This window comes from Pleurodeles waltl, chromosome 9, assembly GCF_031143425.1.
Source record: "Pleurodeles waltl isolate 20211129_DDA chromosome 9, aPleWal1.hap1.20221129, whole genome shotgun sequence".
Classification (NCBI taxonomy): Eukaryota; Metazoa; Chordata; class Amphibia; order Caudata; family Salamandridae; genus Pleurodeles; species Pleurodeles waltl.
The window spans coordinates 982143318-982168454 of NC_090448.1; the positions used below are offsets into that span (position 1 = coordinate 982143318).

The window sequence follows — 25137 nt, forward strand, 5'->3', positions numbered from 1 at the left end:
ATTCCCCCCCATGCCCCGTCACCCCCGTTCAATGGCAGCCGCCACTGCTCAACATCGCAGAATGTGTTCATTAGTACTATCTTAAGTCAACTGGAAGGATTATTTTGCATGTTGCAGAAAGCTTAACATTCTTGTGAAGTCTGAAATGTGTGTATTCTAAAGGTTGCTGTGGACATCTGCATTCCTTCAGTCACTGAATTACCACTTATCGTCCTGGCACCAGAGTACATACTCTGCTGAGTGAATGTCTACACTACAGTTTTCACTTTTGTCTATGGACGTGTGAAGTAGGTTTAAGAAAAGATGTACTCCTTGGTAGGTGTGTGCTGCTGACACGGAGCTAGAAAGCGCGCCGAAGGCAGTGCAGAATGGAAACCGTACACTGTGTTTGACAAATGTAACAACCCCCTTGGGAGCCCCCTGAGACCTACCTCAGATGGTTATACAAACAGCAGTCCCAGTCAGTGACTGAAACCCCTCGTGGGGTCATTTATAGATGACAGACATTTGGGCCCTCCTTCCTCTTTAGCATCGGTCATCAGGGGTGCACTAAATGTACCACACTTCCCAAGGGTGAGCACGTAGCTCAAACCCCAATGGAATTTTGGATTCTGCGTGTCAGTGGCCAATTTGCGAAAAGTAGGGCCTAAGGTATTTCGTAACAGCCCCCGAACGCCGGGGATGTTGAATGCCATGCCTGCCTGCACGAGCTTATGTCCACCTCGTGCCACATTCATAGGCCACCCTACACTTCCTGTCTCTAGATTTCACTCTTTCAGGTTCGATTTCATCTCTGCTTGCTCTGTTTAATACATCTGTTTCTATCTCTCTCCCGCCTTTTTTGCTCTCTCTTGCTATCATACCCATCACCTACAACCACCGGCACAACTTAAGAACCTCCCACATGTGGATCTGGGACACAAACAGCATTACTCTGCTTGTGCCAGAGGAGATTCAACAAACTCACACTTACAGCCACAGCACATATACAGCGCTTCAGTTCCTCAAAAAGTCCTCCATTAGAATGCAGCAACACATTTTATAGCACATAAACGCTCGTTTTACACTGCTGGGGATTTATTTCACAAGCTTTGGTGTGTGATGTGTGCGATACCTTTCAAAATAACACCCCGTTTTGGTGGGTGGGGGGTGCATGGGGATACTGGGTGACAGAGTGACTGTTGAACGATGAGATGTTGAAGTAGGGCGCGCTGAGTGATGCAAGGAGAGTTAGGCCACTGCAAACATGCTTCGGGGGTGAAAGTGCAACTTGGGAGTGAAGGTACAGTGGAAGGAGAGTAAGGGCATGCTGATGAGTGATCACATGAGGGTGTAGGCGTGAGTGTAGGCATACTAAGGTAGTGATGGCATGCAAGGGGAGGGGGAGTGGAAGGTACAATGCACAAGAGAAAGTACGTTGGGTGAGGTATGCTGGTGAAGCGATGGCATGGGGGGTGGTTGAACGTAAGTTGGGAAAGTGGTCTCCTCAGCCTGCTTCAATATCCTCTGCGTGCTCCCTAGGATCTTCCGTTGAACATCCATCGCCACCAGGAAGGCTGTCACTCAGGCCCTCATCGCCAGCCGCCTCCACTACTGCAACACTCTCTACGGCAGAACCTCCAAACAACTCCTAAAATGTCTCCAGATCATCCAGAACGCCGCATCGAGACTCGTCCTCGAACTCCCTAGATGGGGCAGCATCCCTCCTCACCTCAGAACTCTCCAGTGGCCACCAACGGTGCCATTTCAAGCTCCTCACCCACGCTTACAAGGCCCTCCACAACGCTGGACCCACCTACATCCACAACCACCTCACCTTTCACCGTCCGACCAGAGAACTCCTCTCTGCCACCCTAGCTCACATCCCCTGCATGTATCGTGAATGCCTCGGAGGACGCTCCTCCTTCCATATCGCTGCCAAGGCCTGGAACGACCGCCCGCCATCTGCGCACACCACCATCACTAAATGACTTCAGAAAGCAGCTCAAAACTTGGCTCTTCGACTCCCACCTCCGCCAGAAGGGTGAGACTCACAGCATCAAACCAGTGCCTGGAGACCCCCAGGGTGACAAGCTCACGCTCTACAAGAACCACCTGATTGATTGAAGTGGTCGCCTGCTAGGAAATGAAGGTACACCAGGGGACTGATGGTACAGTAGGGGAAGCAGAAGAAGACTAGGGAAGCGAATCCGCACTGGGGGAGTGATGGTCTCAGTGACTAGATCTTTCACGGCCCTGACAAATACATACCCAGATCATAGGGGTGGTAGGGCGAAAACAGTAGAGAGAAAAATAGGCTTACCATCGATGAGCAAAGGATGGCTGATATAACGAGACACCAAAATATTATCTTCCGAAGCAATCTGGTTTGGCTGTGAAAAAAAATGTAAGAAATATAAGTAAACTCCAAGTACTTCGAACATGGTGAAAGTAAGCAAATGGAAGGTTTAGAAACAAGAATGCCCATTATACAGTTTTACAGATAACAACATGACCTGTGTGATCCCCGAGCCTGGCCTAGTGAGTTTATGCACTGAAAATGAAAGCACAAATTCAGAATGAAGGGTATAACAGTTCATGTTATCTGTAAATCTCTATAATGGGCATTCTTGTTTGGAAACACTCCATTTGCTTACTTTGAGCTTTGAAACATATACTTAAAAGAAGCCGTGTGAGTTCCCCAAGTTAAATTTAATTGAGACAGACTCAATAGAATAGAATGTGTGAGCTCTGTGCAAAACGGAGAACAAACACTGATTCCTGAAGGACATTTACCTAAAATATAAACTTAGTGAGAGCTAACACAACAACGCTTGATATGGACTGTGGCTGCTGAGCCATATTGAGACACAATATAATCCCTTCCAGTTCAGATCCAGCAGGTCTGAGCCAGAACTGCAATGAAGTTAAAACATGCGAGTCCAAAACACAGTGAATACAAACTACGTAAACCAGACATAGCGTGAACGTACTCTTTGTAAAACCTGACAATTAGGCTGTATATATTATTTGTTCGATTTCTGAGCCCGACCTGCACACGAGAAGTGTTGAAAGCTTTGGTGGTGCTGCCGAATGTGCAAGCTGTAGTTCAGTTCGGATTCCAACCCAAACCTCTTTCCTGCAGCACCCTACAGCCCCCCATCTCTGTCTCTCTTGCAGGGTCCTTTTCCTGTTTTCTCTCTTTGACACTGTTTTTCCTATATTTTTCTTCCTCCTCGTTTCGCTCCTTCCTGCTTTTCTCTTTTTTCTACTCAAACAAAATACTGAGGACGAAAAGTAAGTCTCAAGCTACAAAAGTGGGTGTTGTTGGCCACCACCTGCACAAATTAAGCACTGTGGGGCGGGGAGGGGGGAAGATACCCAGGTAATGCAAACTATATGTGAACTCAGTGGCAGACCAACAAAGAATATAAGTAATAAGTACATAAAATGACAATAAGTTCTGAGCCAGACCAATAGTGAACATAAACGGTGGGTGAGCTTTGAGACAGCCCTGCTGAGAACAGAGACTACACATGACCTTTGAATCAGACCTAATGTGAACACACCAAATTCGGCATGTGCTGGTAAATGCTGGCCCTTTCCCCCCCCCTTAGATTCTGGCAAGTACGACCTGCCAAAATTAACAGAGGGTGCAAAAGCAATCGTACCCGTTAATTACCAAGTGTGATATTTTCGCCCCATATTAATTATGATGCCTGCACAAATACATGTTTGCAAACGGATCATATTACTAGCCAATTGTAGTCAGGCCCCAAAAGTGAACGCGGAGTCAGTCGTATACAGGAAACAAACTTGTGCACTCTTAGTCCAACCTTTAGCTAGACCTAGAAAGACTAGAGGGACCTGACGTCACCACGCCCTTTTACAATCACAGAATGACATGGTCTGCAACCGCAAAAGGACTTTTTAAAGTGCAAAAGCTATTTCACTAGTTGTAAAATTCTTTCCAACTCACAGAAAGACTTCTGCAATCCTTTCCGAACCACCAACAGGAGCGGGCGTGAAAGGAGAGTCTCCATCCTATTTCTAGTTCAGAAAGGAATGTATCAATTGTTTATGATCACAGCCGCAATCACAAACCATTGATGAGTTACCGAACTCGAAGTCGGGTTGGTAATTTAATTGATTTGAAAATGGCAAGAGGTCCCCTTGCTCTTGGGAAATCGTGTTGTCAGCCCTGGCAGTGATTCAAAGAACAAAACCTGCACCTCCGAAGTTTTCCAAAACTGACTTTTTAAAGCAATTCCTTTAAGAAAAACAAGTTGCTTTCAGTCGCGGCTCCTCCATTAGGGCGGAGGAGCGTCGCAACCCCACCAGCAGCAGCCGCTGCACATGCTTTAACAAATGAAACGATAATAAACCATATTTATTTTTGTTTGTTAAAGGGGCGGGGCACTGGGGATGATGACGATGAGGGGAGTGCACTGTGCACTCGGGCCGGCCAAACATACATGTGCAGTAGGCTAGAGAGCAGACACAGGTTCCCAGTATGCCTGGGAGCACCTTGGCTGGGTGCTCCCAGCCAATCCTAGCGCTGCTTTGAGCAGCATCAGGATTGGCTGGAGGGCAGGCTGGGAGCCTGTGCCTGCAGTGACGGGAGAGAAGCAGCGCGACAGAAAAGCAGGTAAGTGATTCTTTGAAAATGTTTTTTAAATTAATTTGTGTCCCCCCGTGCCCCCTCCACACTCTGCACTAGCTCGCCCCAACAAAGCCCCGTAAGCCGCTCCTGGTTGCTTTAAAAAACAAGCATTTGTAATGCAATGGGTCTCGCATTTGCTAGAGTTAGAGCTATTGGCGTTGTAAATTCCTAACCGGACTTTTCTTGCCACATAGATTGAAAATGAAAAGTAATACAGTTTCACATAAGCGAGCAGATTCAAAGCGCCACGACATCAGCGTGAAGCAGCACACAAATGGAAAAAGAAGTTCGCTCACAGTCAAAGTTATCAGCAAAAGTGCAATTAGCCATGTAATGGGCGATGTCCAAGGCGATATCTAAACCGCCCCAAGGAGAAAGAAACGTAGAGCATTTACCAACAAAAATAAAGCATTTTTGAACGGCAAGCCCATGAACGAGTGATAGTGATGGGCGTGCGGTGGGCGTAGTTAAAAGTCCAGATACCGACTAACATGTCAGAAAAGCAGCGCTTGCGCACTACTATGCTCACCTAACAAAAGTACTTCGTTTTGGAATGCTATCATAGGGATAGTGGTCTGCCGTCCCTTAATGACCAAAATCCTGGTGATTGCAGCCAATCACAAGGGGTCACAAATTGCAACGTGCCTAATTATTATTATGTTATGTCACACTTACTGAGTTAATCAGGTACACGCCCCTCCCTCGAGAGGATGCCACTGGCTTCACGATCCAGGGACCCCGGTCCTTTGCAAAAGCATCTAACCAAAAAGAAATAAAGTTAGCATTAAGCAGAGAGTAAAAAATAGTTTTGCATACAAAAAAATAAACTAGGTAAACAATGTGGTGAAAGTTTTGGAACTGGTTAGAGAATCCTCAAAACATGTCCTTGCTGTAATGTCAGCTGTTCGACATTATCTTAATTGAATTCACAAAAAATAATTGCTTGCGTAAGGGAAGAATCCCTTAACACATTTTACAGAGAATATTACATTTTCCCAAAAATACTCTTTCAAGAAAAAACGAAAAGATTTATCTATAGGAAGGGAAATGTTAGAAGAATCTGTTTTTATTTTTAAACTAAAGTTGCATTACAAAAACAACTTTAGCAAATCATGGCAGTGACAGTTCTTATAATTCATAAAAAAGGGAATCAGTGTAGGAAAAGAGGCCTGCTGGGCCAGTGGTTCCCAACCTTTAGACATCTGTGGACCCCCACTTCATCAATACCGGAACCCAGGCACCCCCACTGAATCATTATTGGAATCCGGGGACCCCCTATTGAGTCATTACTGCAAGCTGGGAACCTAATCTATTAATATTATTTAATTTTCTAAGCAGTTGTGGAGCCACTGAGGAGGCTTCACGGACCCTCAGGGGTCCCCAGACCACAGGTTGGAAACCACTGTGCTAGGCAGTAACCTCTGTAAACCCTCTACACCCTCAAAATGCCTACAATTGAAAAGTAGAATCGCAAATGATCCCCTTTTATACGCTCTTCATTGGCATGTGTTTATTTATCTATTTAAAAGTTTATCCGAAGCTGCAGTTAACCATATAAAAAAATAACCAATCCAATCTATTCCCAACATCTCAAAATACATCAGCTCTAGCAATTACTACAAAACGCCTCAATAATTACTAGTAAGAACTTACTTCGAGAGACATAGAAACAACCGGAAAACGAAAGTCTCCCCTAATCACATCAGCACACAGTGAGAAGGTAAACAAAACCAATTTAGAAAGGTGAAATTTAGAAGTTGGCATTATCCGTGCTCCTAAGGGACATCATGATCAGACCCTATGGTTCCATCGATCGGCGAAAGACAACATTTATCTGCATACATTTGAGAATTTGTGACTGGCACGTAAATAGGTCAGAAGTATAGAGATATTACTTCCCAATACTAAAGTCAGAAAACAACTTGCAAAATGATTTAGCTGTCAGAGACTTTAAGTCAGACTCAACAGAGCTTGTAGAGGCAGTCTTTCTTAATATGTCTTTAAAAGTATGATACAAAACAGGTGTACTATCCAAAATGCACTCCAACTGTGAAGAAGAAAGGCCTTTCATGCATAAGTCAGTAACATAACTATGTTTTCCATCAATGGTGGCTATGAATTAAGAGCAAATACAGTGCAAAACAGCACTGACTGGGGCAAGCTTGGCGGAGAAAAGTGAATCCTAAGAAAGATGTAACATGCTCTCCCAACTCCAGTCTAAGCAGTTTAATAATAGGAGTGGAATTTATTTTAGGTCTAACACCAGAAATGTCAAGTATTTCTGGTACTGAATATAAACATGCATTATCTACGCCCATGGACAACAAGTAATTGCCTCCAGTGATGTTCTAGTTCACAATTTTGAAGCCTTGTTTTGATAAATATGTTGACAGCCCTCAGGTTCAAAATAAAACAGAATTATCCCGATTTTTCCTAGAAGAGGAAGAACTCTGAATAAATCCCTTCATTTTTTGGGGGCATCCTGTAAAGGCTACTGCATACTTTGGAAGAGCTCTAGAATTTCTTTGTGCAAGGTTCCCAGATGAGAAGGACGTTTTAGGAGGTAGAGGAAGTGGGCTAGAGATGAATTCTACTGATTGTCGACACCAAGTAATGTCCCTACACCAACAATCTTAGTAGATGTTGTGCCGGAAAGAACGCTAGATTTTTCCCCCAGTACCATGGATATCAGAAGGGAAAGACACTGACCATTAGTCAAGTTTGGTATGGTTGGTCTTGACCTCTACTGGATGCGGTCACTAGTCCCTTTCATTGTCTGTTTGATGACTGACAGTGTTTTCCATATTTGAACTAAGACTTGCCTCTTGGTAGTAGTTCTTGCATGTATTAACAAAAATTAGAGGAATGCTATTAACCACTTCTTTGCCTGTAGTATTGCTGGATAGGGTTTGTTCGCGCCTGGAGAGTACCCAATAAATGGAAATTAACAGTGTATGTTTTGATGGCTTGTAGAGTATCATCTACATGTTTGCAAAGGGTATTTACTACCAAATGGCACACCCAAGACTTTAGACTGCACCTTGGATCTAAAAGATGTGCTGTGGAGCCATCAATACCCTCTTGGCAGTGCTCCTCTTGACATATGGAGAAAGGCAATGTTAAATGCATCCAACGAGGCATCAATAAGGGCCAAGGATGTGAGTTTTTCCCTCCTTCACATTAGCTATTGCTTGCGAATGGCAGTCATTCAGTAATTTATCTAAAGATGTTTTTGTATCACAGTTGTCTGTCTTAGTGTGGCTGAACAGCTGAGGGACTGGCAGCCTTCACCTAAGATGTTGCAAAAACGCTTACATGTTTGCCCATCATATCCAGCCAGTTGACTTTCCTGACTATGGGTACAGTAGAAGGAACTGTAGGGCTGTATGAGAGGCACTGTACATCCACAAAGATGACAGTCAGTTTTTATTTGATTCCCGGACAAGTAGATAAAGTATTCTCAGCCTTATACATATGCTCCTCAGAAGACCATGATGTAGAGGCTTCGATCTTCCTACAAAATAGACCGTCCTCCTAAAGATGATTCAGAATTGGGATGAACCACCTAGCCTTATCCTCTACACCAGCTTTTTTTCTCTATATCTCTCTCTCTCTGTCTCCTTCTCTCTCCCTCTCTCAAACAGAGAATATGTGAGAAACACTACCTGTAGAAGCCAAGCCAAGCTACCTGTGCATCACAAGCATGCCAAAATTAGTAGATCCACCTAAAGATAACTTTATATGGGTGATGAAAGAGCAAATTTATATATTTTTTTTTATAAATTGGAGAATCTGCACCTAACCATATATGCCACAGTTAAACTTAATCAAAATGTGACTCCTCTCCACGTTTACCTTTTTATTGGATAACATTTCTCTCTCTTTTCCGAAAGACCTGATTGCAAAACTGCAATCTAAGATAGGCAGTTTTATTAGGGCCTCTAAAGGAAGTATAGCTGCATGGAAAAAGCTGCGAAGAAAGCAAGGAAAAGGAGGCCTGGTACTTCTGAATGTTCTGAGGTTCTGGTATGTATTTCAGTTTAAGAACTGTAGGATGTTACTAGTGTGACCCGCTGATTTATGTATTACGACAACTATTTTTCGTTATGCTTGCCAATTTAGGCCAGGATAATTTTCTTCATATGTTTTGCTTCCCCGAAATTCTTTAAAAAGATAAAAAGTAAAAGTGCTCAAATCCTCTTTCTGGAGGCATGGTATAGTTTGACGAACAGCAGCAAATGCTCTAAAAGGGAACTCACTTGGTGCCCACAAATTTCAGGAAAATCAACTTAGTCTCCCATTGATGAAGGCAAGCTTTAAATATTGGGGGGAGCTGCAACAGGGTCCCGATCTAATTTCATGGGAAGAACTAATTGGGGCCACCAACGGTAGAATTTTAAAATTCAAGTATCTTCAATTAACATCATGGTGGCCAGAACAGAAATGGGTAAGGCGGAGAGGTGGAAATGTGAAGATTAAGTAGAAGATCCATAGCAGTTAACAAATGAGGTATCAATTTGGTACTGGGAGTTAATTGATGCAGAAGACAAGGACCTGAGGCCTCCAGAAAACCTATGGCAAGGGCATTTGCGTTCACCCGGTCAGCCGGATTTGTAGCAAGTATCACTAACTCTTCTTTATGCTATGGTCACCTGCCACATTAAAAAGAAACCGCTTATAAACGCACCACAGAATCTAAATGACCCTGAATAAGCTGGCGAAGTTGACCAATGGTGCATCAAGCTGCAAAAGATGTGGAATGGAGAATGGCAACTTTGACCATATGTTTGCAACCTGTTCAACTCTCAATGTTCTGGATGGGCGTAGGTAATGCAGTCAGAAATGATGTCTTAAAAAATTAAGCTAAGCTTTTTTCCGATCTTCAGTACGGATGCAGAGTTTAATACAGGCATCGCAGAACATCAAAAGAGACTTGTTTTCTACCTAATGTTTCTTGCAAGAAGGGAGATATGTTTGTACTGGCTGGAAACTAATCCACTTGCTTTGTAAGGCAGGCTAAAGTCTGTAGAAGGAGACAGCATCTGTGACTTGGGGTCTAATTAGAGAACTAAAACATCTGCCTTGTTATCTCTTGTGACATAAGCTTGTCTAGAACAGTAAAGGTCCCGCTATTGAGCCACTAAGTGCTGATTTATTCTGATGCACCCACATGCTCTCCATTTTATTCAGATGAATGAATGCTCCTGTGGATAAGCACAGAAGTGGTATCCAATCAAAACATTTGAGATGATGGTGAATGAGGCCATCAAACAAAGGGCACAATCTATCAGACTGTAAAATTCCAGAGAACTTCAAGTTGAGAATCTTGTGGAACAGGTCCTGATCCAGTCCCTCAAAAGGTTCATTCGGGTCACAATTCAGGTGTTTGATTATCCAAGGAGCAAATAGTGTAAGTCTTCTCCTTGGTCATCGTTCGAAAAATACCCTTGATCATGACTTCTGTTTTCATCAGGATCTGAGGACTGACTCATCATTGATGTTTTGCTATTATATGTGCGATGGCCCAGGAAAGGCAGGATTCTGTTGAGGAACAAAAGGTTGAGAAGGAGCTGTGTGAACATCTGAAGGCAGTATAGCAAGAGGCAGCGGAGGTCAAGGAGGAACCAGTAACTGTGGCCATAGAAGTCCAGTCTTGAAGCATATTCTTCAATAAACCCAACATGTCCGCAGCAACCTAGGCCATCAGTGAGGTAGGGAAAGTTGACTGGTCCCTGAAGCATGGCCTTTCGTCTTGTTGCTGATAACAACCTTCTTTCTCCTCTGTATCATCATGGATAAATTGTCCTAATGGGTGAGGGGATTCAATTAAAACCATGCAGTTAAACATATGCTACCTGTTTGAAAACAAACTAGCTGCCAGAGGTTTAGTCAGTGAACAGGATTTTTAATTTTTTTTTAAAATATAAACAGAAACCGGACTCAAAGATAGCTCAGGACCGGATTTGGCAATCATGGTTCTTAGCGATCACAAAATAGTGCAAGTAGATGGTGAACCTAGGATGAGAAGTGGGGTGGATAATATTATTAAAAATAAATATAAAATCTCCTCTATCAGCCTTGTTAATAGCAATTTAATGCCTGTTTCATATTTCCAATACCGACTCAGTAACCTGTGGCAACTTCTTTTTTTAATCCTTCAATGATCATACCCATTTCTTTTCTTGCTTTGCCGGTGGCTAGATTTTTATTATTAGAATATGACAATTTATGGATTGAGGACAAAGATTTAACTAAAGCAAGAACATTTGTAGAGACATGCATGGCACATGGGCTACAACAAATGGTAAAAAGACCTACTCACAAAGCTAGTCACTCTCTTAATCTAATCGTGCTTCCATTCAGGTAATTGTAGACCGAACGTTTCATGCTCTGATCATTACAACTGTTCAACTTGACAGCACTAACTCAAAAAGGTCACTGCAAGATCTTCCTATGTACGTCAAGCCTGGGCCAAAGTTCAGACTTCAAAAACAGCCTTATCTGACAATGCTTTCCCGTTAAATGGTGATATCAATAAAGCAACTGCAAATTTTAATAACTGCAAATTTTAATAACTGCATACTATCTACTTTAGAAAGGTTTGCCAGACAGAAAATAAATAAGCTATGATAAACAAGACGTAATAAACCATGGTTGACAGACTGTTCCACTCAGTTAACAAAATGCCTGTACTAAAGCTGAAAGAGCTTGGAGGAAAGGAGCTTCAAACTTCTGACAAGGTTTTCTAGAAAAAAAGCTTTAAAAACATACAAAACTGCTAGTAAAATTAAGAGATCTAATTTCTATCCTCAAAGATTTACAAACACACTGCCTTACCAAAGAAATCCCTGGCACAGTAAAATAATTAGCCCTTTTACCCTGTGAACTGTACAATGGTTTGTCTAGGAGTTTTGTGATCAACTATCAGTTTTTGAGACAAAATGTAAAGAATCAAGACTACTTTTGACTTGAGTCTTTCAGATGTAAAACATATGAACTGTCTACAGCTCTCCGCCTCTACAAGTTACAAGACTGTACACTTGCATTTTTTATTCTGGTTGTGCCCTTTACAGTAGTTAAAGTATTACAACTAAAGGTTGATCATCTTCTGATCTCTGTAGAATGATGACTGTCCACTTATCCAGTGAAGCTATTGGCCATACATGACCTGACAATCCTTCACTGGTTACAACAACAGAAACACATTTGGTTTAAATGCTTGTATTTACCATGTAAAGCTTATTATATCAAAGGCTGACTTATCTACAAAAAATGAGAAAGACTGTCCTTCTGTATGCTTAGATTGCAATCAGCATTTACTTTAAGTTTGTGCAAGATGTACAGCATTTTAAATATGCATGGCCATGGCTTGGAATTAACTTAACTGTCTAATCAGATAACAAATAGGAAGCAGCCTAAAGCCTGGCTTTTTTTTGTAATAAACCCAATGACTATGCCTACTTACATTAGGTTTTTAACTTTCCGTTTTTTTAATTTTCTACCATTTCTGACCACCTCAGCTCCTGCAGGGATGTCCTAAGTGGGAAATGAATCCCAAAGTAATTACCCTGAATTAAAACACATGGAACCATCCTTCTGCCCCAAAGACGTCACAAGGATTTAACATGCTTTTCCTTGCTGAAGGAGTATCTGACATGGCGAAAGTAGAGTTACCTTAAGCCAGCCTCCCAACTGCAAAATGACACTTGAGACTCACCTTCTGCACAAGGGCTGACTAATGATGCAAACTAAAGACACAAATTCAAATTTGACAGATAAAATACTTCTGGAGGAAAGTGATTAGGAGTCTCATCATTCACCTGATGTGACCTGAGTGGCAGAAGTTAGAGTCATAAATGAGGTAGCTAGATTACATGTAGCTTATGGCTCTTTTAACATTGTTAAGGCCATATATACTCTGTTAATATGAGTTCCTGCCCTGGCGCTGGAAAATAATTCAAGCATGTGTATCTACGAAAGATCCAATTCTGGGAAATAAAGAGTTACAATGAAAAAAAAGGCTGAGTACATCTACTTGCAAAGTAAGATACTAATCAAAGCTAAAAAATATACTGGATAAAAAGTAGAATTTAAATTTTTACTACTGAGATCGAGTACCTTCTAAACATAGACACTTATTTTCCAGGTAGTCAATAGGAACATTTTGTTGAAGTGAACATTCATTATGCTTCCAGGGTTGACCGTTATAGCCTTTTTTCTTGTAGAATGGGTTTTAGCTCTACCCAAGGGGGGGGTTTGTCAGCTTTTTAATAAAATGTTATTAAAACTATCCACAGAACTACAGACATCTTAGATGTTGCCTGTGCAGATAACAGTGTAACTAACAAACAACAACATAGGTTCTCTCAAGTGTCAAGCAGTGTCAAGGTAATAAAAAAAAGATTGAGCTCTTCTGTGGTCAAATGTATGTCTCTTTATTAAGCACATTTAATGCTACAGCAGGAACAAAGAAAGACGTGCTTTCAGTGTCACTGTCTTCCTATAAAAATGACCACAGTTTGTGAGAACATATGTCTATATTTGAATGAGTCTACTGGATGAACATATACCTAAAATAAAGTAATTTTTAACGACAGATCTCAGGAACTAGAATGATGTACGGTATTTAACACAGTTGGAGGAAATACTTTTTAAAGGCCTGTAGGAAATCGTTGCCACAGGGATTCTGAAAAGGGAAACCTTAAAAGGACTTTTTCCAGAAAGCTGTGATGGAGCTAAGCACAATTTAGATGACATTTTCAAACCAGACTGGAACAAAAAAAGAAGATAGGTAAGTGCCATCTATTTGTGACACATCGGGGCATTTATTTATTATTTCTTTGATGCACCAAATGAGAGTTTTACCTCTTTTAGAAGATTCATGTAGTTTGAATCTGATTGTCATAATAAAGGGATTCTGGAGTCAGGTCACCAAGCTCAATGACTCAAGGATATCACAGTGTATTCGGACTTACAGCATGGAGAGCTATGACCAACAGTTTGATATGTGGCTTCTTAGAAAGGGGAGGAGGTCCAAGAACAACCAACTGTGAGGAGGGTCTGAAGTGACCAAAATGATTCTCATTCTCAATTGCAACAGTTTGATAATGAATTTTAGAGTTAATAATATAGAAGAAAAAGTGTAAAGAAACTTTGACCAGTTGATCCACATGGCGCTACACTTCAACTGCACTAAATTAAATCAGGACGCTAGGTACAGCATTTTAGGTTCTCTGCCATTAAAAATAGGCATACTGAAGAAGTACTGCTGAAACAGGATATATGGTAACGGGCTGTTCAATTCATGATTTTGCTCTGTAGAACAGCTTCAAGAGATTCCTCAAAGAGACTGCTTCTGCTGTGTACTCGTAGAAGATTGGTGACTGCTATTGTTGAGTAATCAACTAAGGGCAGATGCATTGAGCTTTCCTTGAAAGAGTCACCTATATTCTCCTGGAGTGAAAAGGCAAGTCACAGAGTACAATTAAATGGAGCATTTTTAAACTGTCCTTTCAGATATGCTGCCCCTCTCTGAAATGTGCTATAGGAGGATTATAGTTTCACAGAAAAACAATTGCATGAAATACTATCACTGAGAAACCATGTCACCTAGACTGAATAATAGACGTTTGCAAGAGGAATGTCATTTACCATTTCATACCAACCAATTCACAGAGAGCCTGTTTTTTTCGAAATTGACTTTCACAAATTTGTTTTTGAAGGAATGGAAACAATAATCATAGAAAACAGTTTGCTTTCTTGTTTTTCTGCAAGGTTCATATAGATCCTAATAACCCCTATCTATAACTCCCAAGTACCTACATTTTTGTGAAGTTATGTTACACTTGGGACTTCCTTTTAATGAGAGGCATAGATACAAACATGTGCCAACGCCGAGGAGGGGATGATAAACTGGTTCATTTTTTATTAATATATATTTATACACATATTGCAATGTTGTGTATAAATAAATAAATATATATATATATATATATATATATATATATATATATATATATATTACAGCAGCTCCTCCGCAATAAAAGAACGTGCTTGGACACTTGACACAATTGCATTTGTTTAATAAAACAATGCCTCCACACAGCACGTTTCATCCGTAGCCTTGATCAAGGCTATGGCTGAAACGCGCTGTGTGGAGGCACGTTCTTTTATTGTGGAGGAGCTGCTGTAATACATATGTGTATTGCTGGGTCCAAGCTCGGACCGCCACCATATTGAGCCTCGGGATTCCGTACATGCAACTCTGTCTGATGTCACCAGAGCCATAAAAAGCCCTTGTCAGCGTGCTGTCGTCAGTTTCCCCCCACTTTTTTCATGTCTTCGAGTCAAATGGGTGAAATCAACATCAGAAGTTCAACATAATGTTGCAAACTTAAATCAAGGATTTACACATACATACATTTATATATATATATATATATATATATATATATATATATATATATATACACACACACACACACACACACACACATATATATATATATATATATATATACATACATACATACACACACACACATACACATACACACATTATATATGCAATGCAAAATAAATAAATAACATTCAAATATGTTTCTTCTTGGTATATACAGACTGGCAATTGGGAGGCAGATGAGACAGTTTTTGTATCCACCAGAAAAAAAAAATTACCGAAGCAAAGTAACTTGTTCTTCTGATGGATTAATCTACCTGTGGATTCATCACCTTTCGAGTAGAATCCTAAACCAGTTTGCACTCGGAGGTGGGTGCTTGTCTGCTTATACCAAAAAATCTTGCAAAACAGAATGGGCAAAATAACCGTCCCTCCTCACTTCGGAGTCTAAGCAATAGTGGTTCACAAAGGTGTGGAGCTGAGATCCAGGTTACCGCTTTACAGATGACAACCACAGGGACACCTCTAGCTAAAGCAGAAATAGAAGTAGTAGACTTAGCTCTAGTGGAATGAGCTCTAATACCTTCTGGCGGTTCTTTGATAGCCATGGCTTAGCAGATCTTTATGCACAGGACAATCCATCTAGACAATGTCCTTTTATGCACATTTTTTCCTTTGCCTACGTAGCCAACAAACAGCTGATCATCCAGCCGGAGATCATGTGTCCTGTCTATATCAAAGCTAACAGCACTTTTAGGGTCCAAGCGAGGAAGTCTTTCCTCCTCCTTGGATGGACGGGGAGGACGACAGAAAATAGGAAGGGTGATAGACTGGTCCAAGTGGAAGGGAGTAACCATCTTCAGTAGAAGAGCAGCCCTGGTTCTCAACACCAACATATCTGCATAGAAAGTCGTGAAAGGGGGCTTCCAACTTAGTTCACTTACAGTTAATAGCTGACGTTATGGCAACTAGAAAAACAGTTTGAAAGTACGCAATCTTAAAGGACAACTACATAGGGGTTCAAATGCCGTACCCATAAGGTAAGTGAGTACCAAATTAAGATCCCATTAAGGCATAATAAATGGAGTGTTGCAACTGCACAACCTTGCTGCGCCAGGAAAAGCGCAAAACATAAAATGTCAGATAAATGGGCTTTTAAGGGGTCAGTAGAATTTTATTTGCACCACTTTTCAAATTTAGCCCATCTGCAGCATACACTGACTTGTAGAGTGTCCCCTGGCAGATAAAATAACACCCACCACTTCAAGGGGAGGGAAAAAGAACTCAGGTTGCCCTGTTCAATTTTCAGGCATGTAGGTGCAGGTTCTGGCGGTGAGGGTGTAGACCTGCCCCTGCAACTGATAGAGGAGGTCTTCCCTGTGAGGTTGATGGAGCAGAGGGCACAGAGAGAGGTGAAGAAGGTCTGGGGAACACACCCTTTGTTGCCAATCCTGTGCTGTTAACATGACTTGGACCCAGTTTTGGAGAATCTTCCTCAGAAACTGAAGAAGCAAGAGTATGGGGGAAAACGCGTAAAGCAGCTCGGAACCCCAGTCCAATTGAAACACGTCCCCCAATGCCCTCTGCACTGGATACTGGAGGCTGCAGAATGACGGGCAGTGCGCGTTCTTATAAGTGGCAAACGTGTCTATCTGAGGGGTCCCCCATAGCCAGAAGATGTGAAGCACCAGCTCCGGATGGAGATGACAATTGTGATCGGCTGAAAAATGCTGACTGAGATTGTCTGCATGTACATTCAGAACTCCGGCCAAGTGATTTGCTATGATGCAAATCCGATGGTCTTCAGCCCAGGAGTTGTAGAGCCTCTCTGCAGAGAAGATACAACACTGTTTGTTTATGTACCACATTGCAGTAATATTGTCTGTCAAGACCTGCACTGATTGACCGCAAATGGAAAGATGGAATACATTGAGAGCCAAACATATGGCCTGCAATTCCAACAGATTCCTCTGGAGACCAAAGTCCCTTGATCTCCAGATCCCCCAGATGTGCTTCCCACCCTAGAGTGGGGATATCCGTTATCACGTGGCCACCGGAGGAGGAGGACCAAATGGCTTCCCTTGTGATAGATTGCCGTCCATACTCCCACCATCGAAGATCCGCTGCTGCATCTCTTGAGACTCTGACTGACTCTCTGAGTTCTCCGCTGTGTTGAAACCACTGCCTGCGGAGGCACTACTGAAGGGCACTCATGAACCAACAACCAACAGAATGAAGGAAGCAATAAGATTGAGCAAGCGTGAGACCTTCAGGACTGGAACCATCGCTCCATTCTGAAACATCAGAATCATAGCCTGAATGTCTTGAATCCTCTGTCGAGGAGGGTAGGCACGATTCACTGTAGTGTCCAATTCTGTCCATTTGAGCAGGGTGCGCTGAGAGGGCTCCAGGTGAGACTTGCGTGCGTTTATGTAAAAGCCCAGGTTGACAAATGAGTTGACAACTGCAAGTGATGCAGCACCAACTCTGGAGACTTGGCTTTGAGCAGCCAATCATCCAGGTAAGGGAATACTGGTATTCCCCACCTTCTGAGATGTGCTACAACAAAAGTCATTACCTTCATGAAGACTCGAGGTGCAGAAAGAAGACCAAACTGCACGACTGCAAACTGGTAATGTTGTGACCCCACCGTGAAGCTGCGATACTTCCTGTGGGATTGCAGAATGGGGATGTAAAAATATGCATCCTGCAAATCGACTGAAACCATCTAGTCTTCTTTGTCTAGTGCAAGAAGCACCTGTGCCAGGGTCAGCATTTTGAACATTTCCTGCTTCAGAAACCAATTCAAAACCCTGATACTCCTGGAAGAGTAGGGCATATCCATGTTCTACAATACTCAACACCCAATTGTCTGATGTTTTAGACCTTCACTGTTGTAGAAAATAAATCAACTGCCCTCTAATGGGTAAAGCATGCTCCAAAATGACAGAACTAGGACTGCTTTCTCGAGACATTGGCTGGGGAGGGGGAGGAGGAGGAGGGGGAATGCTGATGGGCTACTCCACGCTGCCTAACACGGCTCCGCCCCCTGTAGCTTCTATAGAGGGGATTTGACTGCTGATGTTACTGCTGTTGATATTGTTGCCTTCCTCGAAAGGAAAAGGATCATCCAAATCCTTGAAACGTCCAAAACTGTCTATAATCCTTCAGTTGCATTTGCAAGCCCAAAGATCTTGCAGTTGCTTTACTCTCTTTGAACCTTTACAAAGCCGAATCAGCCTTAGCACCATTCAAATTAGACCCAGCAAATGGAAGGTCTAACAGGGTTGTTTGTACGTCAGAAGAAAAACCAGACCCCCCTTAACCATGCGTGCCTCCGGGAAACAACTGAAGTCCCCATTGCCCTAGCCACAGAGTCAGCAGGGTCCAGACCTGACTGTATGACCTGTCGTGCAGCAGCTTGACCATCGTTCAGAAGTTGAGCAAACTGACCTTGGACATTTTCTGGCACTTTTGGAACTACAGCTTTAGCAGAGTCCATCAGAGCATGCAGTTAAGGACCTAACAAACATGTTGCGTTAATAGATTTTAAGGCCATCCTACATGAAGAAAAAAACCTTCTTTTCTGACTGTTACATTCTTTTTGACTCTCTGTCAGCAGGGTAAGTAGCAAACGACCCAGGAGACAACCTAGAAGAACACAATGCCTGTACGACCAAACTCTCAGGCGTGGGGTGTGAAGTCAAAAACAAAGGGTGTCCTGGAGCCGGCTTGTACCTCCTTGCAATCATCCAAGACCAAGACACTGCACCGCAAGTCATCGTCTTCAGCCAGATTTCCAGGATTGGCTCCATCAATACGTCATTAAAAGGTAACAAAGGTTCCAAAGAAGAGGATGAATGTAACACCTCTGTCAATAAATTTGACTTAAGTGCAGTCGAGGATAAAGGCATATCCAACAGCTCAGCTGCCTTATTTATAACAGAGTTATACGACATGACTTAAGGTGGAGGGATACCCTTTGGAGATAACTCCCATTCAGATGAAGTGTCCAGTCCACTTGCTATGTCCAACCTCTCAAAAATCAGGATCCCTGTGAATTATCTTCCCCTCTTCAAGATTGCCTCTATCCAAGGCATACTGTTCTTCCTGTAGACGTTTCTGGGCCTCTCTTCTAGATCTCTGTCTTGATTTCATCATCGGCATAGGTGACGTCAGTAATGGTATCAGTACGGTGTCTGCAATTCCAACAATGGCGGCAGTGATTTAGAACCTTAGGCCGAAGATTCTGGAGTTGAATGACACGATATCACAGCTACTTCAACCAATGCCAGACAAGGCCTAACTGGTGCAGGTGTTGTCAACCTTTGTTTGATTGGCAAAGTTGACTGCCTCAGCACTGAATGAGGCCAGAACACCTGAAACATAGGTAGAAAAGGCACAAAGGGACCTTGCTGGTGCAGCGTTGGGAATCCACCCAGTGAATATAACAGGAGACCCATGGGGCCCACAGGCGCACCAATTGGAGTCATTGCATTGAAAAAATGCCATACATAGCATTTAGAAAACTTTACTCATCCGTCCCTGGAGTTGAAAATGGTGGTTATCCCTGCTCCTGTGTGGAGGAGTAGGCACCAAAGCAGGCTCAGGCTCTTCCTCAGGCTACGCATTAGGACACCCAGGTAAAGTAGGAGTTTGAGCCGGGCTTGCAGGCGATGCCGGAGTGGGCCACAGAGATGAAGAAGGAGACACCCCACATCTTTCTACTATCTGTTACTTTGGAGATCCCAATGTCGGAGAATCTTCCCTCGACGAGCGGCGTAGAGAGGAATGATGCTTCTTCTTGTGTTTTCTCTTCGGTGACTTCAAAGAGTGGGGTGTTGGCGACGTCGACTGACACAGAGACTTCCGCCGGCCTCTTTTTTCTGGTTTGGCCTTGGCCGTAAACAGCTTCACCTCCTGTTCATTTAACGCCTTTGGATTCTTTTTTGACACGACAAACAGGTCTCTATATCAGGATCCAAACTCAAACACCAAAGGCAATCATTGTGAGGGCCAGTAATGGACATCTCACCTTTGCATTCCCTACACGGCTTAAATCCCACCTTCTTCTGAGGAGACAGTTTTCTTCCAGTAACAAAGTTGCAACACTGGAGAAAAAGTATTGAGGAAAACCTACAATGTATCAGAGAGCTACAAGAAAATTGTTACGCATCGAAGGCTTGAAAAACATGGAAATGACGCCAGCAGGCCGATGAGGGCTTCTTATGGCTCTGATAACGTCAGAAGGAGACATGTGCACAGCTGAGGCATTATGACATCCTCATCGACGTGCAGAGCTATAAAGAAAGGTTTCTGTGGCATGCTGGCACATTAGGGATAATCAAAAGGTGAGGAATCCACAGCTAGATATATCCATCAGAAAGATATTATATATATATATATATATATATATATATATATATATATATATATATATGTATATACATACACACACACACACATACATATATACACACACACACACACACACACACGTGGAGAAAGAAAGGATGATGTGTTTTCATTAAAAAAATGGTTTCATTAGAAAAGTATTACTAAGTAACCAGGCATTTTTTGTAATTTTAGTAAAAAGTGGTATACTTTAACATTTTACTCTCATAGTGGTGAAAGGCTCCTGCCTTTACCAGAATTTAAGCAGCATGAGCATGGCGGTGGCAGCATACCATATAGTGATCAGTAGGAGTGAACAGCTCCTTTTAATCTGTGCCACTGAAGTGAGGCCTTCAGGCTCACTCATTTACAGTTCTTCTGCTATGTGCTTATCTCACCCTTGGCCTACATAGGTTTGGTGTGCATTTGTGGCGTACATGATGTGCTGGGTATATGTGTGTCTGTGAATGGTACAACACAGGGATTATGCAGTGCTGTGCAGTGCATGTTATATGCATGAGCCGAGCGTATGTGAGCTTGCAAATGGTACAATACATAAAGGATGTAGTGCGGTGCAGTGTGTGTATGTTATAAGCCATATGATGGGTGTGGACCCTAATATAAACTTTAAAGACTCAGACTCTAAATCACCTTTGGTGTATGGAAAAGGACTATAGGAAGGGGGATCTTGAAACCCCCACAATTGTTAGCTGTCAAGCAGCCAGTCGGGCTATGCGAGTAGGAGAAGCTTTGCAAGACGTCTGCCTGAGACTAAGGGACAAGGCCTGCTACTCTCCGAGCTGGGTGAGGGGACATCACCCAAGCAAGCTAAGACCACCTGCCCTAGAGCCTGGGGCAATAACATCTGCCAGCTTCTCAAGACAGGTGTAACTGTGAGGAAGAGGGGAGCTTTGGAGGTAGCAAGGTACGGTGGAGAATCCTGGCGAGTGGATACCCTTAGCAAGGTGTGAAGAGACGGCTGCTCCACCGATCAGGTCCAAGCCCATGTGCAGGGAAAGTGAGCAACCCTTGTATGCCAGACCAGGGCTGCCGTGAAGAGAGCCGTGCTGTACTGAACTGGTCACCATCGGCTTCATGTGTGCGAGACGCCGACGGACCCGTATCCCAGGTAGGGCAGTCGAGAAGAGATTGCCATGCATCGCGGGCCATAGCCCCTGTGTGGTGGTAAGCTGGTGACCCCATTTGATTGGAGGTCACTGTGAAGAAACCCGTTGAGCCAATCGGGTTGGAGCCTGTGTGCAGAGGAGGGACAGTGACCCGAATGCAGGGGGGAGCCCACACCGAGCAAGTAAGAAGTGGGACTTAGTCAAGATCATCATAAGAGAGAGGCCGCTGTGGTGACCATTGCGGGCCTGCACCATAACTAAAGACCAGTGCCAGGACCTTCGCACACTCAATCATCAGCGGGTAGAGCTGAAGAACTTACCCAGCTTGGAAGAGCAACAAGAACCCCCTAGCCGCTGTACATCTGTGTGTGAGGAACTCGAGGACCGCCGATTGCATTGTGGCTGGGTCCGCTGCAAAGTACCGTAGACAGCCGCTGCAGCTCTAGCGACCGTAGTGGGGGCGTGCTCAGAGACTCCAATCTCTCTGATCCTGCTGGTGAAGGTAAGACTGATTTCGGGCCAATCAGCCCAGGGGGAACTTGCTTGTCAGATAGCACTCCAACGCTGGAACACTTTTGACTTTAATACAGGGTCAGAATGGGACTCCTGAGACTCTGACTTTTAGTGAGGCGTCATCTGAAGGTCACCAATAGTGAATGGGGAATAACCACTACCCTAGCTAGAGTGAAGTGGGACTCAACGATCCCCCTGTGAAACACCAAAGCCCCCACCTCAGAGGACTGTGAATTGTTTGTGAATGCTGTATTCTATTTTGTAGTCATAGATATATATTTTTGTCACAAAAGGGAGTACTTGGCTGGACAATCATTTATTTCTGCTGCTTCGCATACTTTGAGGGGTGAGCCTGTGTTCACCCTGGTGTCTACCTCCTCCCCAAGAAGCCTTGACCTGCTCGACCCATGCTACCACTAAGAGTCAAGTACTAAAGGGGTACTTGTCTCACTTGCTGAGGATCCACAGTAGGTTGGACCCCGGGACATCATAAGTAAAAGGCCTCAACCCCCACGGTTGGATCGAGTTGCCCCTTCTTGTCCCATGGCCCTCTGAACAGGGCTCTGACAACCCCCATATGTGTTTGAGTTTGATCTAACTACAGCACTGCGAGCACCTCCATGAGCTCTCTTGTATAACTCTAAAGCAACAAGTGGCAACTATACTTCCAGCAATTACAGGCTGATTTTTTTCCTCATTTAGTAGAGCCCCTAGGAACAACAAACTAACCCATAAATTGAACTTGCCATTCATGAAAACAATACTATACTATACTTCTGGGCATAACTGGTTGTATAGAAGTTCCATAACTGCACATGTGGACCTTTGAAAATATAAAAAAGACAAGCTTTTAAAGAGTACTGAGCACTTTAGTTTTATATTGACAGGGAAACCTGTCAATTCAAACCCTCCGGCAGATCAGAACTGGACAGTATGTTGAGTTGTGTGTTTCAGTGTACATGACAATACCGCTACAAGAGAGGAACTATGGTAGATCTTTTCTATGATGGTTACCTATGTTGTATCGGTAGCCAAGTTCACCTAACTGCACTGAATGACTTGGGCGATTTACTCCTGCATGCTCCCAGGATGGTGTGTTCCTTTTTACAGATTCCATACCCAAGACTCTTTTTTGTGTACTGCAAAACACAAGTCTGTCTGCAATCATATGCCAATTCCATCATGTTCTTCTTACAAAGCATTTCTATCTCTTACAGCTCTTAGCCCTTAAGGGCCAGTCAACTATAGTGCTCTTGTTCCATGTGCACATTTGTCACTCCTCCAGAATTTTCCTCATATTTGGTGCCTGGTGATAAGCTAGCACGTTTGCCACTTTCTAGTGAAGTGGTAGATCTGTATACGTTTTTCTGTATTATCTGAGCCAGGTCCCTGAGGTACTACTGCTGAAAGTGAAATCATCCAGGCAACCTCATAATTCCTGTTCTAGATTAGAGGCAGAAAATGGCTGCACTGTTGAATTTATTACTGCTCTGGATTATTGATAGTCCTGTATTAAGGTCAGTATGAATGTATACCCTTTAGGACAAGATTCATGAGGCAGACAAGCACAAAGGGGACATCTGAGTACAGTGACGGCACAAAGCCCCAAAGGAAGCGATGGAAGTTTGAGAAGTAGAACGAATCTCAAAGGCAGCTGTGCAGACATTTGCTGGTTCAGACTGTTGTGATTCAAAGATAAATATCAGGCTCAAGAAATTAGAACTACAGAAGCAAAAAAACAGAAGAAGCTGCAAAGAGAGAAACTTACTTTTAAAGCACAATAGGTGGAGAAGCAACAACAATAGTGGATTAAACAAGTAAAAAAGTTGCAAGGCAATCAGTCAGGCCAAACAATTGCAGATCAAGGTGTGACAGCTCTCAAGAAATCCCACAATGTCCCGTTCATGGAACATCTGTGATCAAGTAACACATATGGAGCAGATGTTTTACTGGACAAGTATGGGAGTGGGAGATAACACCAGAGTCCTGTAACTACCCTTATTGGTAGCCCATTCTACAATCGAGATAGGCATATCAGCTTACAGTAGGCTTCTTGCTTTATGAGAAATACTTTCAGATTATAGTAGGGAAAGATTTGGCTAATAATATATCTGGCCTTCAAGCCTGCATAACATTTATATTGGATGAAGGGTCCCTGTCAAAAGACAGTCAAGCACATGGCTCATGACCCACTCACGTTTCTCAGGTGGAGTCCCTGCAATGGTAATTTGAGGAAGGGGTCTCCAATTCTTAAGGGGAAAAAATAAGTATTTCTGAAAAGGAGATCACTTGTCCTCAAATGCTCATTACCCACAGGTAAGTATAATATATGAGTGTGAAAATCGCTCTGTAAAAGATTGTTCTGGGTGTTCGTAGCAGCCAGTAGGCATTTCTATAACAGGTAAGTGCCCCAGCTGCGACATTCCTACAGGTTTGTGAAAGAAAGCACTGGTTTCAGTCTGTCTGAGCTCCTATATAAGGAGGTGGTTGACACTGTTTCTTAGCCTGGCTGCTGCAGCTTCATCTATTTTAGTGCTCTACTGCAGCTGAGACACTTCTATGTCACTATATCATATCGGACTACTCAGGGTCTTTTTAAAGCCAAGAAAAGAAAAGCTGCCACTTTACGATTAAACCTCTATGCGATGTTCATGGACAGATCCCTGTAAAACATGCAAGGACCCTAAACCTCTTTTGTCCCAACACTAGTGCACGGCTGACTTGTCAACTAACATGAGAAGAAGGGATTCAGAGGTTGTGGGATTAGTGCACCTCGGACTGCTATGTTAACAGCTGAGCAGGGCTTCATTCCTACTGGGCGGTCAAAATAATCCAACACCAAAACACACACAACAACAGGAACGTATGTTTATCAAAATGTGAAGCATTTGTAATGTCGTAAGCACGCATTGGGTCGTTGCCTAGGAGTTTGGTGACACATGACGTACAGAACGTATGCAACACACGTACAACCGGGAGGCCACTTACGATTTTGTAGCGCACTCCGAGGACAGAACACCCAGTAGGCACTGTTCTCCGGCCGAGGGACATGCCGGCTCTTT

At 43.1% G+C, this 25137-nt stretch overlaps 1 protein-coding gene and 1 long non-coding RNA gene across 6 annotated transcripts in view; one reads left to right on the forward strand and one right to left on the reverse strand.

The window, feature by feature from the left end:
* Positions 1 to 25137, reverse strand: part of TTLL5 (tubulin tyrosine ligase like 5) — an 899574-nt gene that overhangs the window by 821841 nt on the left and 52596 nt on the right. For all 5 annotated transcript variants that reach the window (XM_069208446.1, XM_069208447.1, XM_069208448.1 and 2 more), the window contains exons 8-9: positions 5318 to 5400; positions 2303 to 2372 (exon numbers count right to left, since the gene is read on the reverse strand). In XM_069208446.1, coding sequence (XP_069064547.1) covers positions 2303 to 2372; positions 5318 to 5400 — 153 coding nt within the window. The remainder of the gene's footprint in view (positions 1 to 2302; positions 2373 to 5317; positions 5401 to 25137) is intronic.
* LOC138260193 (uncharacterized) overlaps positions 1 to 25137 on the forward strand; it is a 331452-nt gene that overhangs the window by 304955 nt on the left and 1360 nt on the right. The gene's annotated exons all lie outside the window — the stretch shown is intronic.